We start from the raw sequence: 15,845 nt of genomic DNA on the forward strand, positions 1-15,845 counted from the left end.
AATGCGATTTACCATAACTGTACCAAATTTGGAATTAATATGTCAAAAATGTGCAATACTTGAATGTTTTGCCATAACTTTTGCAGCGTATGAATATAACTACAACATATAAACATGTGATGTGCTACCGAGGAGAAAAAAATGTGCCCATACATATTTACGAAATATCTGCGCCTGGTGAATGTTATGCCGCAGATGCATGAAATCCCACACACACACACACACAAATCAATGAATCCCAGCTGCTCGCCGTTCTGTTTTCTTATATTTTAAGCGGAATCTAAAATAAATAATTTAAAATTAAAGAAACAAAAATTTAACAACACCAACATTACTCAACAATTGATATTAAGTATGTTGGAGAACGAATGACCTACTTCAGAGGTAAGTTATAAAGTTTCTTTAGAAGTTATAAGTTATAAAGTTTCTTTCCATGTAAAAATTTAATTATTTAATTATGTATTTAATTGCCTATTCTATTAAAGGGACAAACTTTTATGGCAAACAAAGCATAATGTCCTCTTATCCCTGATGTAACATTATGAGATTAAATATCAAATATTTTTAAATAAATCTTTGGGTGTCTAATTTAAATTTGAAGTAACTTATTTATTTTACTCCAGGTAATTTCCCACCTTTGTAAATATCTTGGCACGAAAGCTATAAAAAACTGTCGCCTCGTTTCCCAAACCTGGAATTATGGAGCTACCCCCGTTCTAAAGGCGAGGACAGCGATTACACTGCGTATCGACCAAAGTTCTTATAAAAAGTCAGATATTTTGAAAATAGTTGAAAAACTGAAATTCAACCCAATCATGATTTGTATCGTTTTCAATGACGATTTACCTCGTGACATCGAAACCCTGGATTTTACCCACGTCCCATTAATTACCAATGTCAAGTCAATTTTTATCCAGTCCGAACTTGAAGCTGAATTATCAACCGGGTCGTTTAAAGATTTCTGTGAAAATATTATCCTCACGTCATCCGCTACGTTGGAAAATTTGGAATTTTTGTGGGACCGAGATGAACCATATTTTCCAGCATTGAGAGGCACTGTGTTCCCTAAGATGAAGAAATTCGAGGTGCTGTACAACCTGTCTCAGGAGATAGATGACGAAGCAGTGGAGGAAGTTGGTCACACGATTATGGAGTGTTTCCCAAGTTTGGAATATCTCTACTGTGCCCGCCTAGCAAAAATTGCAAGACCAGGAATGCTATCAAGGTTTCCAACGTAAGTTTCGTGCATTGATTAAATAAGCAAATATCATCCTGATTTTTTCTCCTTAAACGTCGCCAGCAAATTTCTCCCAAGTATACTTTCTATGCACCGTAAATATATTTTTGAAAAAGATTATGGGTGTATTACTTAGTAATATTATTTTTTCTTACTTATTTTTAAGCAAATGAATACGTAAATCTTAAAATGGAACTTTTTTTCAAGCTAGGATTGACAAGTGATTTGTACCAAAAAATCAAGCCAGAAATTAGAAATCACGTTGCACTCGTTGCGAAAACCAAGGCGGGCGCATGAACACTGACCTCCAATATTTTTCTTTACAACGGAACTATATGTGCCACGTCAGTTCCTATTTTTGGCTTGATTTTTAACATAACTCGCTAAACAATACCGGTGTATGTAGCTTGAAAAAAGGTTCCATTGTTTGTTAGTGCAATTTTACTGAAATATTTTTAAGGAGATGAATGCACAGTTTCAGAAAAACTCTGACAATCAAAATGCTATGTATGTAAAAAAAAAACAAGCTACGCAACAGTCGCACAATTCAGAACCCTGACCTTATCGGAGTGAAACATATCTAAAATCATAGAAAAATTGAAAACATTGGGTGTATTAGCAAGAAATTGATATGTATGTACGTATCATTACCGTTCCGGCAATAAGTTTTTACTTTCTCTGGCTCTGGTGATAACAATGTCTTCAACAATTTTACCGTATAATAGTATTAATAGTATTAATACCCAAAATGTACCATACTGTTCCTCTAAAATGAAATTGCATAAAATTTGGATTCGCCAATGCCAAGCTCAATTCAGGATCAGTTTATTATTCATTAAAATGCAGTTAAATGACCTTAAGACATGGTAAAAAACAATTAAAATTGAGTTTTTTCAAAATTTCTCAAATCTGGCGAACTTCGATGATTTTTAGTAAAAAAAACCGTGACACACCCTATCCAATATTTTTTAATTATAATATTTAGGGTAAATGTCCCAACATTCCTGACATAGTTGGACATGGATTGGACAACGCCAAGGTTTCGAAAAAAAATTAAAACCCCATTTTTACCACAAATTTTATCGTATCTTGCAAGGTTCCGTTATTTTTAGCAAAACAACTATGAGACACTTCACCGCCGGCCTTTTATATGTTATGCTCACATGTTCAAAGTATCTAATCCAGTCAATAGTTGGACCGATATCGACGAGTAAGGTGCGATAAAAAATTAAAAACTCAAAAAATCTGGATATTGTTTGGGAATATTTTGGCATCCGGGCTAAATTTTTCCTTGCTTTATATTTTCATGACTTCATTTATTAATGTATTAGTGCCTAATGATTGGCAATTGTAATTGGCTTCATTTTTTTCCTGAGACATTTCCACAGATTCGGTTCGGTTTTAAAGATATGGCCCAGCAAACAACAAGAAGATGGGTAATCAAAAATTTTGGTTTTTGGCTCAGAAAGGTGGTCGCCGGTAACTTTTTTCGACTTTTCGTAATTTATTTATTATTGACCCATTACGACCTTCAAAATAAAATAATAAAAAGCTGTGGCCATTTATCACCCTCTGATTTCCCTAGTCCTTCCGTTCATTTAACAGTTTACTTTTACACATGTTCAATAATGATTAAGCCGCTTAACAGTACAATTTTATTAAGTCGGAAATTATGAAAAATATTTTTAAATTACAAATGTTAAAAAACGGTTTGACATTGCTAATATTGTTGAAAAACATCGTAGCATAGCTTAACATTCGTCTATTACCTTACATACTCAGCTTTATTGCATAGTAATCAGTTGAACTATTTTTGCACAATTTTGTGCACTTTTCCGGATTTTTGGTGGGTGTTATTAAACACATTTTTATGCACTAATTTTGTGCAGATGTTTTTTAACAGCAGAAGCATCGATTAGTTAAATAATATCAGATTTAAAGGCCTTTAAATCTAGTTAATAATTAGTTTCGACTTATTTTAGCCAATTCGTGCTTAACGAATTTCATGTTTTGTCGGTTCGCACAGATTTGGTTGTTTTTATATTTACAAGCTTACCTTAAATTAGGACTTAAAGTCACTTACTCTGTATTTACTTCTCTAATTCCTTCACCTCACCTAAGCACGACACAGTCTCATCGAATTTAAAGCTGTATCCACATAAAAGTCACAACTACATACATACATAGTATATTTACTCTCTCATCAAACTTCACAGACATTGAGATCCTAAACAACTCTGCGCAGACCTTTTTTATCACCTAAATTAATTCTTTAGACATAGTTAAGCTACTACAGTAGGAGTGCTTTCCTCATATTTTTGATCACCGAATCCCTAGCATTTGGAAATATCTCCAGTAGCAGCATGTACAGGCGAGCTCGAGCTAGTATATCATCGCTAGTTTCTAAAGCATGCAAAATACGCATTTGAATTTCAACTTTTTTCACTGATTCCACCTCTGCCATTACGTTATCCCAGTCGATTCGATGGAAATATACAAACTTTCCAAGACAGGAAAGCACACGGTATAATTAATACCTGCAAAATTTCCTGACCCGCTGCCCGTTTCAAATTCCATTCCAGATTGTGAAGCTCTGAATAGTTACAGATCCTTAGCCTTTTCAGGGCTGGAAATACTGGGAACTTCCATTCCAGTTCCCCATCATAATTTGGCAAACAGATGTCGATAGAAAGTTTTTCCAGCGTGGGAGAATGTTTCTTCAGTAATTTATATAAAATCGTTGGCAGCTCGTGCACAGAACGATTATCAGTTTCAAATACGATTTCTATACCAAGGTTCTTCAAAGTAACGGGAAATTTTAGAAGACACTCCATCTCTTGTGGGTCCAATTCTCCAGTGAAGGTCAATGAACTTAGTGATCTGAAAAAATAATTAAGACTTTATTAACACACGGTCGAGGCCACAGGCCACATCCGTCTGGAGCATTAAGCTTACAGCGGAAACCTTGGCATGGGCTGCATCTTTGAAATCTTATCCAAATCCTTGCAGCTCATTTTGAGATGTATTAAACCGGGCAACGATTCTGTAAAAGCCTGCCCAATTCTTTCCACAGATTTATTTCCAAGCAGCGCGTAATAATATTCGTAATCTATCACTAATTTAGTCAATTTTGGGAAAACAGTTTTAGAAATTGGAGGTATATCTTGATCATGGTCCCAATCAAACTTTAGGTTTTCCAGAGTGGTGGACGAAGCCAATATAATTTTCTCACACAAGTCATTCTGCCACGGTGTTGCTTTCACTTTTGAAGATCACTTGAAGAAGAAATCACTTTTGGAGTCCACAAAACTCCTCACCCGAGTACGCTGCACCCTATCCTATGACTATAGGATAGGGTGCAGCGTACTCGTATTGTGGGTTCGAATGGAAGGGTGACCGATAAGCAGAAATGAAGATGAGACAAGCAACGATGATAGAGAAAGCCGATTGAGAAATAAATACTGATATAAATTTAACAAGTGCTTGCTCGGAGAATACGTAGTGCTCGGATTGGTTGGTAGTCGAATCGGAAAGGAAATAGATTAAATTTGCATACAAGATTAATTTGAATGAAAATACCTGATTTATCGTACACGTAGTTTAATTTGTTCAAGGAACGAAGCTAACCCTATCGAGGCAAGGTGACCGTGCGGTTGATAAGGCGAGGTAGCCTCTCAACTCCGTAGACGTGTTGGTATGTGTGGATAGGACTGGTTACCTTGTGTGGGGTGAGTGGGTGTATCACCACCACAGTGCGTGTCGTGTCGTGTCGGGTATGGTAGCCCAGGCTTTTTGTCTCAAGGTTGAAACGAGAGCCTCGCACGTTTATTTCCTGCTCGGGGTAAGCGGTTTAGATACCGCTCCACCAACGAAACTAACTTTTGCGATATTAGGTTATCGTAAGTACAACGAATTAGCAACTGAAAATATAACTTTAAATAGTGGAATTATTGGTGTGGATGATGGTGCATCCGGATTTTCTAAATGATAAGTGGTTATCGAGCTACTTGGGAAAAACTCAGACAGAACAGAAGAGACTACATGTGTATTTGGTATAGGGACAGACTACACATAACCTTACCGAGCACCACACAATATATGTCAATTCTGCCTGTTGGAGCCTAAGTAACTAACTAAGTCAACTGGTGACTAAGTAAATATTCTAACAAAATATTACACAGTTGGAATCATTCGCTTACAAAATATTTATTATTCTAAAACAGGATATTCTCTCATGTATGTATCTCTTACTACACATCCATCTCTCCATCCGGTCATAAATAATTACTAAAATAGCCTGGCATGTTATTTTAGTTTATTATGTGCTCAACTATCTATAAAGTAACATCAGAATAGGAAGACTAAAATCTAGAATAAGATTACTATCAGAAACCAGAAGTTTGTATTCAAACGGTTCAAAAATTTAAATTTAGAGCAAGTCATGAGATATTTCGGCCACAGCTTTAAGCTCGCCTCTGGAGCTTTTCGCTCTCAGAATTTAAACATTTTGGTGTATTTTGCCGTGTGGAAAATTTCCTGAGGCAACTAACTTTTCAATTCAGGCAACCTCCCATTATTGGTGCCCAGCGATTTTCGTAGCACTAATTGCGATAAAATCATCAGTACAGAAACACAAAGACTCAATTTCTGTGCTGCAAAACTACAACCATCTTCATAACCTCAGGAAACCCTGGAGGCACATCTCTTCAAATTGGTTTGGTTCGTCTCCATTAGGAAGAATAATTTGCCGTAAAACAATGAGCGCCCAGCGAAAAATCATCATCTCACCATCATGCCCCTTAGTTGCCAAGGTCAAACACCACGCGAGCTATGTTGACATATTTTTCTCTGCTTTTCCAACCTGGGATGAAAACAAGGGTAAACTGATAGTTCGAGACATCCGACACCACAACATAGTCCGAGGTGTATTAATCCTACAATTCATCGTCATCCTGCTCCAGCTATATTGCACAATAACGAAGGCTGCTAACTATCTCGAAGTTGTGGAAGGGATTGGAATAACGTCGCTATTTGTAGGCGGGTGGTTGACTAGGGCTGAATTCTACCCCGACTTCGATCAAATCCCACTCCTGAATTTTATCTGTTGGTTAACTTACGTTCGTTAAACGAAGACTATAATGATTAACACACATAAATGTATTGTTTTACTAAATAGGTGCTAAATACTCGACTCAGAAAGAATCAAAGTTCATCTGGAAGTGTCTTCTTCTGCATGGACATGGCAGCTCTGCAGTACGTGTGTCTTCCTGTGTGTGTGACCGGCTTAGCAATCCTGTTTCCCTTCAAACCGCCCCTGCTAAGCGCCCTCCTCTGCAAAAACCGGGATTGTAATTTCGCGATGAGATGCATCCTAATTATCCTTGAATTCGTCAATATGGCCATTGTCGCTACTGGTGCAGGCTACCACGGCATTGTTGTTCTAGTTACGAGCATTTCATTCATTTTATCCGGCTTGAAATATCTCAAGGGTGGAATTGCTGGTTACAAAAAATTGCAGGCTCTGGAAAAAGTCGTCAACTCTGTCATTCGCGACAGAATATTTGCAACGTATGGTTATTTCGTACCTATTCTACAGCTTTCTTTATGCTTTATTGTCATTAAGATTTGGCAAAGTCAGGGTGCAAATATTGTCCGAATGGCGATATTCATTTGTCCCTATTTGGCGTTAGTAACCCTTACCCTGGTAACATTTTCTGTTGCCGGACATATTATTACTATTAGCACCGAATGCATTTTGAAGTTCCAGGGTCAAAATAACTCGGCCTTGACGCGGAGGGTTTACAGATCTTTTGCAACTTTAAGGCCTTTTAGGATGACGCGTATCTTTCCACCCCTTCCAAAAGATAGACTTTCACTTCCCATAAAGACACATGCAAATTAAAATGCGATTTCAAAAGGCATCATCTCTGTCATTTTTGCATTAAAATGAAATATTTTTAGCAAAATGGAAAGCTAATTTATTGGTTTATAAAACCTTGGTAGTTTCGCTTCAAGTTATTCAGTTTTCACCGATATACACGAGCATTCGTCAGTTACTCACGGACGAATGCTCGTATATATCGGTGAAAACTGAATAACTTGAAGTGAAACTACCAAGGTTTTATAAACCAATAAATTAGCTTTCCATTTTGCTAAAAATATTTCATTTTAATGCAAAAATGACAGAGATGATGCCTTTTGAAATCGCATTTTAATGTTTTTTCCTTAAAATGGGGTAAATTGGAACACCGGGAAATTTTCAACTGGTGATTTTACCACATTGCCTTGTTGTGGATCCGTTGAGTTTCTCCTCCCTCTCCAACTTACTTATCAAAAGGTAACAAATAAAGTGCAGTTTTTGTTCAGGAAAGAGACTAATTATTATCGTTTCTTATAAATTACAGTTTTCTGTTCTTATCGAGGATCCGCTCGACGGGAGACTTATTGTATTCTAGTTTTGGATTATTATTTTATCAGAATTATGTTAGGGCTAAGTAACTATTTCTAGGTTAGGTTAGTTTGTATACATCACTTCACAAAATGCCTACTATATCAAAGTTAAAAATAAGCAGAAAAAAAAATTCTCTATGCCGTCTCAGAAACATTGCCAGAATAGAGGGAACAATTTATGAACGAGAAGTAATTGATAGAGAGAGGACAATTGAACCACCTAGGGTAGAGCGGACAATTGAACCACCTAGGTTAGAGCGGACAATTGAACAGCCAAATGTAGAGCGGACAATTGAACCACCTAGGGTAGAGCGGACAATTGAACAGCCAAATGTAGAGCGGACAATTGAACCACCTAGGTTAGAGCGGACAATTGAACAGCCAAATGTAGAGCGGACAATTGAACCACCTAGGGTAGAGCGGACAATTGAACAGCCAAATGTAGAGCGGACAATTGAACCACCTAGGGTAGAGCGGACAATTGAACAGCCAAATGTAGAGCGGACAATTGAACCACCTAGGGTAGAGCGGACAATTGAACAGCCAAATGTAGAGCGGACAATTGAACCACCTAGGTTAGAGCGGACAATTGAACAGCCAAATGTAGAGCGGACAATTGAACCACCTAGGGTAGAGCGGACAATTGAACAGCCAAATGTAGAGCGGACAATTGAACCACCTAGGGTAGAGCGGACAATTGAACAGCCAAATGTAGAGCGGACAATTGAACCACCTAGGGTAGAGCGGACAATTGAACAGCCAAATGTTGAGCGGACAATTGAGCCACCTAGGGTAGACACTTCCGGAAGGAGAATTTTGTCGTTCAAGAGTCTGATTGATGGAATTTATGACATATCCTCTCATTGCTCGAGCTGTCGAGTTGCAAAAATTGGTCGCTAGATTTGGAAAGGCGAAAAGGATTATCGACTGAATGCATTTTTAAATGCGCCTGTGGGTGGGTTGCGGTTATTAGTAGCGATTCGGATTGCAATACTCTTCCAATTAACGACAGTTTTGCGTGGGGGTGTGAATGTTCTCCCGTTGGGTTTTCGGCTGCAACGTCGCTGCTAACAACTATGGACTTGCCGTGTCCAGATCCTAGGACATTTAAAAAAGCAGAGGAAAGCTGCAAGGCCCTAATGGAGGAAGCTTTCGTACAAGAGATGAAGGAAAACCTCGCTCGAGAAAGGGAACTGGCTGTAGAAGCAAACAGCTTCGTTGTAGTCGAAGGAGTTAAGTATGCTGCGATAACAGTATGTGTTGACGGGGGATGGTCAAAACGAAGTTATGGTCACACTTACACAGCTAATTGTGGCATTGGTGTAATAATAGGAATGCAAACAAAAAAAATAATATTTGCTGACACTCGATGCAGTACTTGTATTGTGTGCGATAAAGGTAACAATGAAAATCGGGATCACGATTGTCCTAAAAATTGGTCAGGTCCAGCTACAGCGATGGAATCAGATATTCTAACAAACGGGTTTGCACAAAGTCGACTACACGAAGTAGTTTTTACAAAATTTATTGGCGACGGAGATTCCTCCTTCCATGCAAATGTCGAAGATGTATATCCAGGAATTAAAGTTAAAAAAATTGAATGTAAAAACCATTTATACAAAAATTTAACAAAGAAATGCACGGCACTGGCAAAAAACAAAATCACAGGAAAAAATGCTAAAAATATTTCCATAGAAGAAAGACGCAATTTTTGTAAGCACCTACACCGCATTCCTATAGCCATTAAAATGGCTGTAAAACATTACATTGAAAATAAAACAAACGATTCGTGGAAATATCTAAAACATGATATCCTCAATATTCCATTCCACATTTTTGGACGTCATATCAAGTGCAAATCGTACTTTTGCGATACCAGTGACCCCTCTAAAGCAGTTGAAGCAGACAGAGTGGCAGAAATGATGACGTGTAGTTTCTGGGAACCGCTAAATACAGCTCTAAGGAAAATATCTAACGAAAGCTACAGTTTGATAGAAAACCAAACAAGCAATGCTTCAGAGAGCTTTATGTCCGTTGCTAACAAATTCATGGAAGGCAAAAGGAAAAACATGGGCCAGAAGGGCCTTTACCGACATAGGATGCTAGCAGCTGTCTTCTCTTATAACAACTGCTCATTCTGGCCAGCCAAAGTGTATACAACACTACTTACCAAACCTCCATCCTTTTTTGCCGCAAGTCCTGACGGACTGCTGGAGGAGGATGGTTTATTAGAAGTGAAATGTCCCCATTCAATTCGCGATAAAGATCCAAAAGACTGGCCTACATATTCGCCTAAAACCAGTTGCCTTGAATACAAGGATGGGATACTCCGTTTGAAATTGTCGAATTCGTATTATTATCAGGTTATAATGCAAATTTACGTTACAAGGCGCCAGTGGTGTGATTTCTTTGTTTGGACGCCAGTGGGGTATCATTTAGAAAAAATTTATCGTACTGATGACACTGATCAGCTCTGGGAGGTGATGAAAATTAATATGGAATATTTTTGGGAAAATGACCTTGCACCTGAGCTGGTTGATTCAAGGTTTGACCGAGGATACACTGAGTATAGATGCCCAGAATCTAGAAAAGATGCAGTCGCTAAAAAAGCTAATAAAAAAACCCTCGCAAGGAAACGTAACCACACAGGTCAAACAATAAATAATCTGGATATGCAAAAATAAAAATTTTATTCACTAAATTTGGTTTGTTATTACTAATGTATTATGCTTATTATTGTAATAAAATAATTAAATTTAGTAAATTTGTCCATTATATTCTTTATCCTGTATCCTAGCATACATCCAGATGTAAATAAACTTATACAACGGAAAAAAAGTATCAAAATCAATAAAGAACAAACAGATTTTATTTCCACGCAAAATCATAAACTCACAAAAATAAATTATTGTTCCATCAGAATCAAATCCTCCTCTTCCCGAGTAATTAGCTGTTGCTCCTGCTGTTGTTCTTGCAGCTGTTGTTGCTGTTGCTGCTGTTGTTGTTGTTGCTGCTGTTGTTGTTGTTGCTGCTGTTGTTGTTGCTGCTGCTGTTGTTGTTGCTGCTGCTGTTGTTGTTGCAGCTGTTTTTCTTGTTCCTGCCGCTGTTCCTGTTCCTGCCGCTGTTCCAGTTGTTGTTGGGGCCAGTTCCCAGGAAGCCTAGGGGCGGCCCCACCCTCTAATTCAGTCAACCGCTGCATTAGGACAGGGTCGTGTCTTCCCTGCGTTGCGAACCCATGGGACATCCAGCCTCGGAAGCCACCCCGATGACCCCGTCCAGCATGCTGTCCCCACCAACCTCTCCCGTAATTTTGAGCTCTCCCGGAATGTTGTGCTCTCCCGGAATGTTGAGCTCTCCCGGAATGATGAGCTCTCCCGGAATGTTGTGCTCTCCCGGAATGTTGAGCTCTCCCGGAATGTTGAGCTCTCCCGGAATGATGAGCTCTCCCGGAATGTTGAGCTCTCCCGGAATGTTGAGCTCTCCCAGAATGTCCCCCTGGGGAAGGGGCCTCAGAATGAGGCAGCACGCTTTCCTCCTGATTGCGTCTATGCCGTTGCCGGACACCTTGACCACGCCTGGCACGTCGTCTGACTCCACCCGCAGCACCCGCAGCCTCATAAATATTATAGGTTATTGAAACCATAACTGTAATTTATAAGAAACGATAACATAGTCTCTTTCCTGATGCGAAAATACACTTTATTTGCTCACTTCTTCTAACTAAAGTCTCCCGTCGAGCCGATCGTCGATTAGCACAGAAAACTGTTTTTTATAAGAAACGATAACTATTAGTCTCTTTCCTGATGAGAAAATGCACTTTATTTGTTACCTTTTGATAAGTCAGGAGAGCGAGGACAAGAAACTCAACGGATCCGCAACAACTGCCAGTAAAAGAAAGACACGAGAAGATTTCAAAATTTGCCGGGGGGAGAGTCCACTTTTTCGAGGGGTTTGGGGCTTTATGCTACCATGGGCCGCTCTTATGGTGTATAAAGACCCTTAAGGGTACAATTTGGAAATAATTTTGTGGAACAGTTGACCCCTTTGATCGTTCAGGAATTCTGTATTCGGCAAACAGCTTCGCTATTGCTGGTATGGAAATAAATCAAGTACTAACCATGCATTATTTAGTATCGAACATATTATTTTATGTGTACGCTCGCTTCGGACGTTTGTCCGTCCGTCGATCACGCTCGACTAGACTTTCTCAACGGGTTAGGCTTGTTATTGGAAAATAAGGGGAACTAATTGTTCCTCAATAATTCAAATAATGGGACAAACTGACCATCATTCTAACCAGCTTTTTCCTGGTGTCGGTAACCCTGGATGCTGTTTTACTTATTTTGCCCGACGGGGTGGGAATTGGGACCCTGCTCCCGTACGGGATTGCATGTCATGAACTGAGGATGAATAAAATTGAACTAATTTTTTTATTTCCGGTGAAGAAAGCTCATTTTCAATGGATGATACGTTTTAAGTCGATATTTTTATACAATTGTTATGTGGAACTTTTAAATTAGCAGTTCATTTTAGTTCTTAATATTTACTTAGGAGTTACAATAATGTAAACCGGAATTTAGAAAGATGGATAAAAATTGATTTTGATGAGGTTTGCACTGTTTGTGAACTGATTTTTTTGAGTATACATGAATCAATACTTTGGTTCTACTCCGCCCCTTGCTCGAGTGGGAGGGGCCGAAAGTCGCAAAATCTGAAAACTGGGCAGCGGATTTCTCGATGATGGAAAAAGATATGGAGATGCTACTTTCACCTTTCTAGCGATACCCCATAATTGGGATATCGCTAGAAAGGTCTCGGCGGGAGGATTCAGAATATGTATACTTTTGGGGTCTGGGACCACCCCCTGCTTCGCTTCACCCATTAATAATTTTGCTAATCAAGCTACCAAAATAAATTCTTCACTTTCAACGTTAACGTTCTTTACACATAAACATATCCTACAAAACAATATTCTTATGAGTAAATTGAATATTTAATTCTGACCAATACATTCTCAGATCGGACCCACAACACATACTTAACTCAACAAGCGGTCAAGATCCCAAAAGTAATCAGCAGAGACTATAAGTACCATACACATGAATTGCTCCAAGTTTTTATGGAAAACTAGCCGAGAACCCCGTCTTAAAAACGGGCCACATTTTGGATTGGCTTATTAAGTAAATAAGTGCAAGAATAATGTAGCTAAAACAGTAGTAGCTTTGTTTGATAAGTTATTTAACTGTTGTTAAGGAGTTTTTTAAAAGGATACTAAGGCATTTAAGGCTTACTAAGGCGTTGCTACAGAAATTTTTTATATTGCCAGGCAATTTTTTTCATGTTGCTAAGGAAATTTTTAACGTTGCTAGGGAATTTTTTAAGGTTGCTAAGGAATTTTTCTAACGTTGCTAAGGAATTTTTTTATTGTTGCTAAGGAATTTTTTTAATGTTGCTAAGGAATTTTTTTAATGTTGCTAAGGAATTTTTTTATTGTTGCTAAGGAATTTTTTTATTTCCATTGAAATTAATTGAATTACACAGAAAAGTATATCACAGAGTTAGTAAATCACGAAAAATCTGACTACACGGGAGTCGCACAAAAAAAGGCCCTACTTATGTAAAAAAAATTTTGAATTAAAATTGCTAAAGACGAAGATCGCAGAACAATCGTGACAAAATCGAAGTCAAGAATCCAGAAAAAATCGCTACGGGGTTACAAATAATAAACCTCTTCCAACTCTTTCCCTGGAGGAAGTGTACCCAAAATCGACGCGACGTTTCCTCGTTGCGCGGCGAGGGAAACTCGTTGGCGGAGAAAATTGACAGCATTGAGCTGTCCGGTCGTGGAGGCAATCCTTTGCCCGATTTGTTCGATGAGGGCGAGCCCCTCCTGCCCCCAAACTCCAGTCGTTTCCATGGCAACCGGGACAAAAATGTACCGGTCCATCAAGAACGCGTATTTCTTCTTCTTGGCGTCCTCCGCCTTGCTGGCTGCAGCGCCCTGATGGCGCACCGTGTCGGGTAAATGGCTGGGGGCGAAGGTGTCCGCGCACGTAAAGTCCCACACGAGGGTCCTCCCCCTCGCCCACGGCACAAGCGTCATCCCATCAGGACGCTTGCCGTCCGTGGTGGAGCACCCCGCTGGCTCCCTGATGCAGGGTACCTCCGCCGATCGGAGGGCCCTCGCGATGACGTCGTTGGCGGCCTCGTGGCGGGACCAACGACCGGCGCTCCGGCGGCAAGAGAGACCGTGTAGGCCGCGGGAGGAGACCTGGGCTCCGCACGAGCATTTGTGCGGCTGGCAAATGTCGCAGCCGAGGCGGAGAGCAACGGAGACACGGAAGGTCTCGTTGGAAAGGAGCGTGCCTAGTTGTGGAGACGGAAGGGTGTTGAGCCACACCCCCGCGTATTTGTTGCGCAGAGAACGGAGTCGGGCAATGTCCTCCGGGATAACTGCCAAATCGGAGAGATGGGACAAAGTCTTGTCCAGAATAGGGCGCTCCCACGCTGCTTGGACTCCTCTGACGGTTTCAGGTGGGAGGTCCGTGAGGCCGAGATCCGTCCAGCGCTGTACTCCCTCTGCCATGGCGATGTCGCTGCCATGGAGATACTCCGGAAGGAGACGTTCGACGTGGGGCAGGACGCTGTGGGCGGACGCGAGAAAACACGGTATCGCCACATCCACAGCGTGCCTGACCCCGAGGCCGCCTTCCTTCACGGGTAGGGAGGACTGCATCCATGCAGCCTCCGAGAGAGTACAGTTGAGGATCCCCTCGAGCGCGTCCTTAAGGGTAGCGTCGTAGTGAGTGAGGGCATCCATCTTCCTCCACGACGGGGCGCAGCGGAGAAAGTAGATGAGCCGAGGGATGGAAATTGACGCGCGGAGTAAGAAAAAGGCCGAGGGCCGAGTGGGCCGAGAAGTCGTTGGGAGAAAGTTGCCAGTTGTTGGGTCTTGGTTGCCAGGACAACCTCCAGCGCTTCATTTGTGAGAGGGGAGCCTAGCAACATCGCAGAATCGGGGGACATTAGCTGGATCCCGGGGGCAACTTGCTGGAATTGGAGGAGAATGTCGATGGCTTCTTCGCGCTCCGCCCCCAGGATCCCCACTTCACATTTCTCCGTGTTGAGGTGGAGGCCAACTTCGCCGCTCATCCTAGCAACGGTTGCTAGGGCGGCCAAAACTTTCTCCGGTGAATCCCCCATGGCCCCATCGTCGAGGTACCACAAGTTGAGCTCCGTTTCCACCGCTTCGACGATGGGGTGGACCACGAGGGAGAAGAGGGCGGGGCCCAAAGGGTCCCCTTGTTGGCAGCCGAGTAGGGAAGGGATGGGGATCATTCCGTAGAAAAGTGACGAAGGGCTGGCGTAACACTGCACCACGAACGGGAAAATTGCAGGGAACATGTCGCGGACGACGTCGAGGAGCGTGTCCCTCCTAATTTCGTTGAAAGCGTTCCTGAAGTCAATTTTCAGGAACGCTTTTGGAGAGGTGTGGGGGTGGTTGTAGTAGACGCGGGCTGCGTGGGTGCCGATCTCCGCACCTCCTTTAATGCCCACTGATTTTTTTAATGTTGCTAGGGAATTTTTTTATTGTTGCTAAGGAATTTTTTTATTGTTGCTGAGGAATTTTTTTAATGTTGCTAAGGAATTTTTCTAACGTTGCTAGGGAATTTTTTTAAGGTTGCTAAGGAATTTGTTTAATGTTGCTAAGGAATTTTTTTATTGTTGCTAAGGAATTTTTTTAATGTTGCTAAGGAATTTTTTTAACGTTACTAAGGAATTTTTTTAACCATAATCATAGCCATAATCATAACCATAATCATAACCATAATCATAACCATAACCATAACCATAACCATAACCATAACCATAACCATAACCATAATCATAATCCGTGCTCTAATTGGTGGACCTATAATCCCAACAGCCAATCAGAATGCTGGAATGTCACGGAAAATTTCGCGGGACGGACTTTTCGAAATTATAATATAGATTATCGATTAACTATATATATTATATATAGTATTGTTTATTCGATATATAATTTTTGTGGCTGTATTTACATAATTCGTAAAATCAATAATATAAAGTATCCCTTCAGAAGAATCAACATATGAGGAGAAGCATTACATAAAAAAATTTTATGGGGCAAAATAGA

The 15,845-nt window shown here is 40.4% G+C and overlaps 2 protein-coding genes across 2 annotated transcripts in view; both read left to right on the plus strand.

Annotated features, from left to right (window-relative positions):
• The first annotated feature begins 214 nt into the window (after positions 1–214).
• The window catches only part of LOC110862237 (SEC14-like protein 4), a 34,738-nt gene continuing 19,107 nt past the window's right edge, over positions 215–15,845 (plus strand). The window contains exons 1-3 of the mRNA XM_035845332.1: positions 215–384; positions 486–533; positions 624–1,234. The gene's annotated coding sequence lies outside the window, so the exon portion shown is untranslated. The remainder of the gene's footprint in view (positions 385–485; positions 534–623; positions 1,235–15,845) is intronic.
• Positions 7,423–10,529, plus strand: LOC118433411. The gene is made up of 2 exons (XM_035845328.1): positions 7,423–7,574; positions 7,642–10,529. Exon 2 carries the CDS (start codon positions 8,764–8,766, stop codon positions 10,369–10,371), a length of 1,608 nt encoding a protein of 535 aa, XP_035701221.1. The 5' UTR covers positions 7,423–7,574; positions 7,642–8,763; the 3' UTR covers positions 10,372–10,529.

This window comes from Folsomia candida, unplaced genomic scaffold (assembly GCF_002217175.1).
Source record: "Folsomia candida strain VU population unplaced genomic scaffold, ASM221717v1 Fcan01_Sc051, whole genome shotgun sequence".
Classification (NCBI taxonomy): domain Eukaryota; kingdom Metazoa; phylum Arthropoda; class Collembola; order Entomobryomorpha; family Isotomidae; genus Folsomia; species Folsomia candida.

Bases quoted from the DNA above. Each gene is read 5' to 3' on its own strand.
- LOC118433411 (XM_035845328.1), top strand. From the start codon at position 8,764: ATGGACTTGCCGTGTCCAGATCCTAGGACATTTAAAAAAGCAGAGGAA.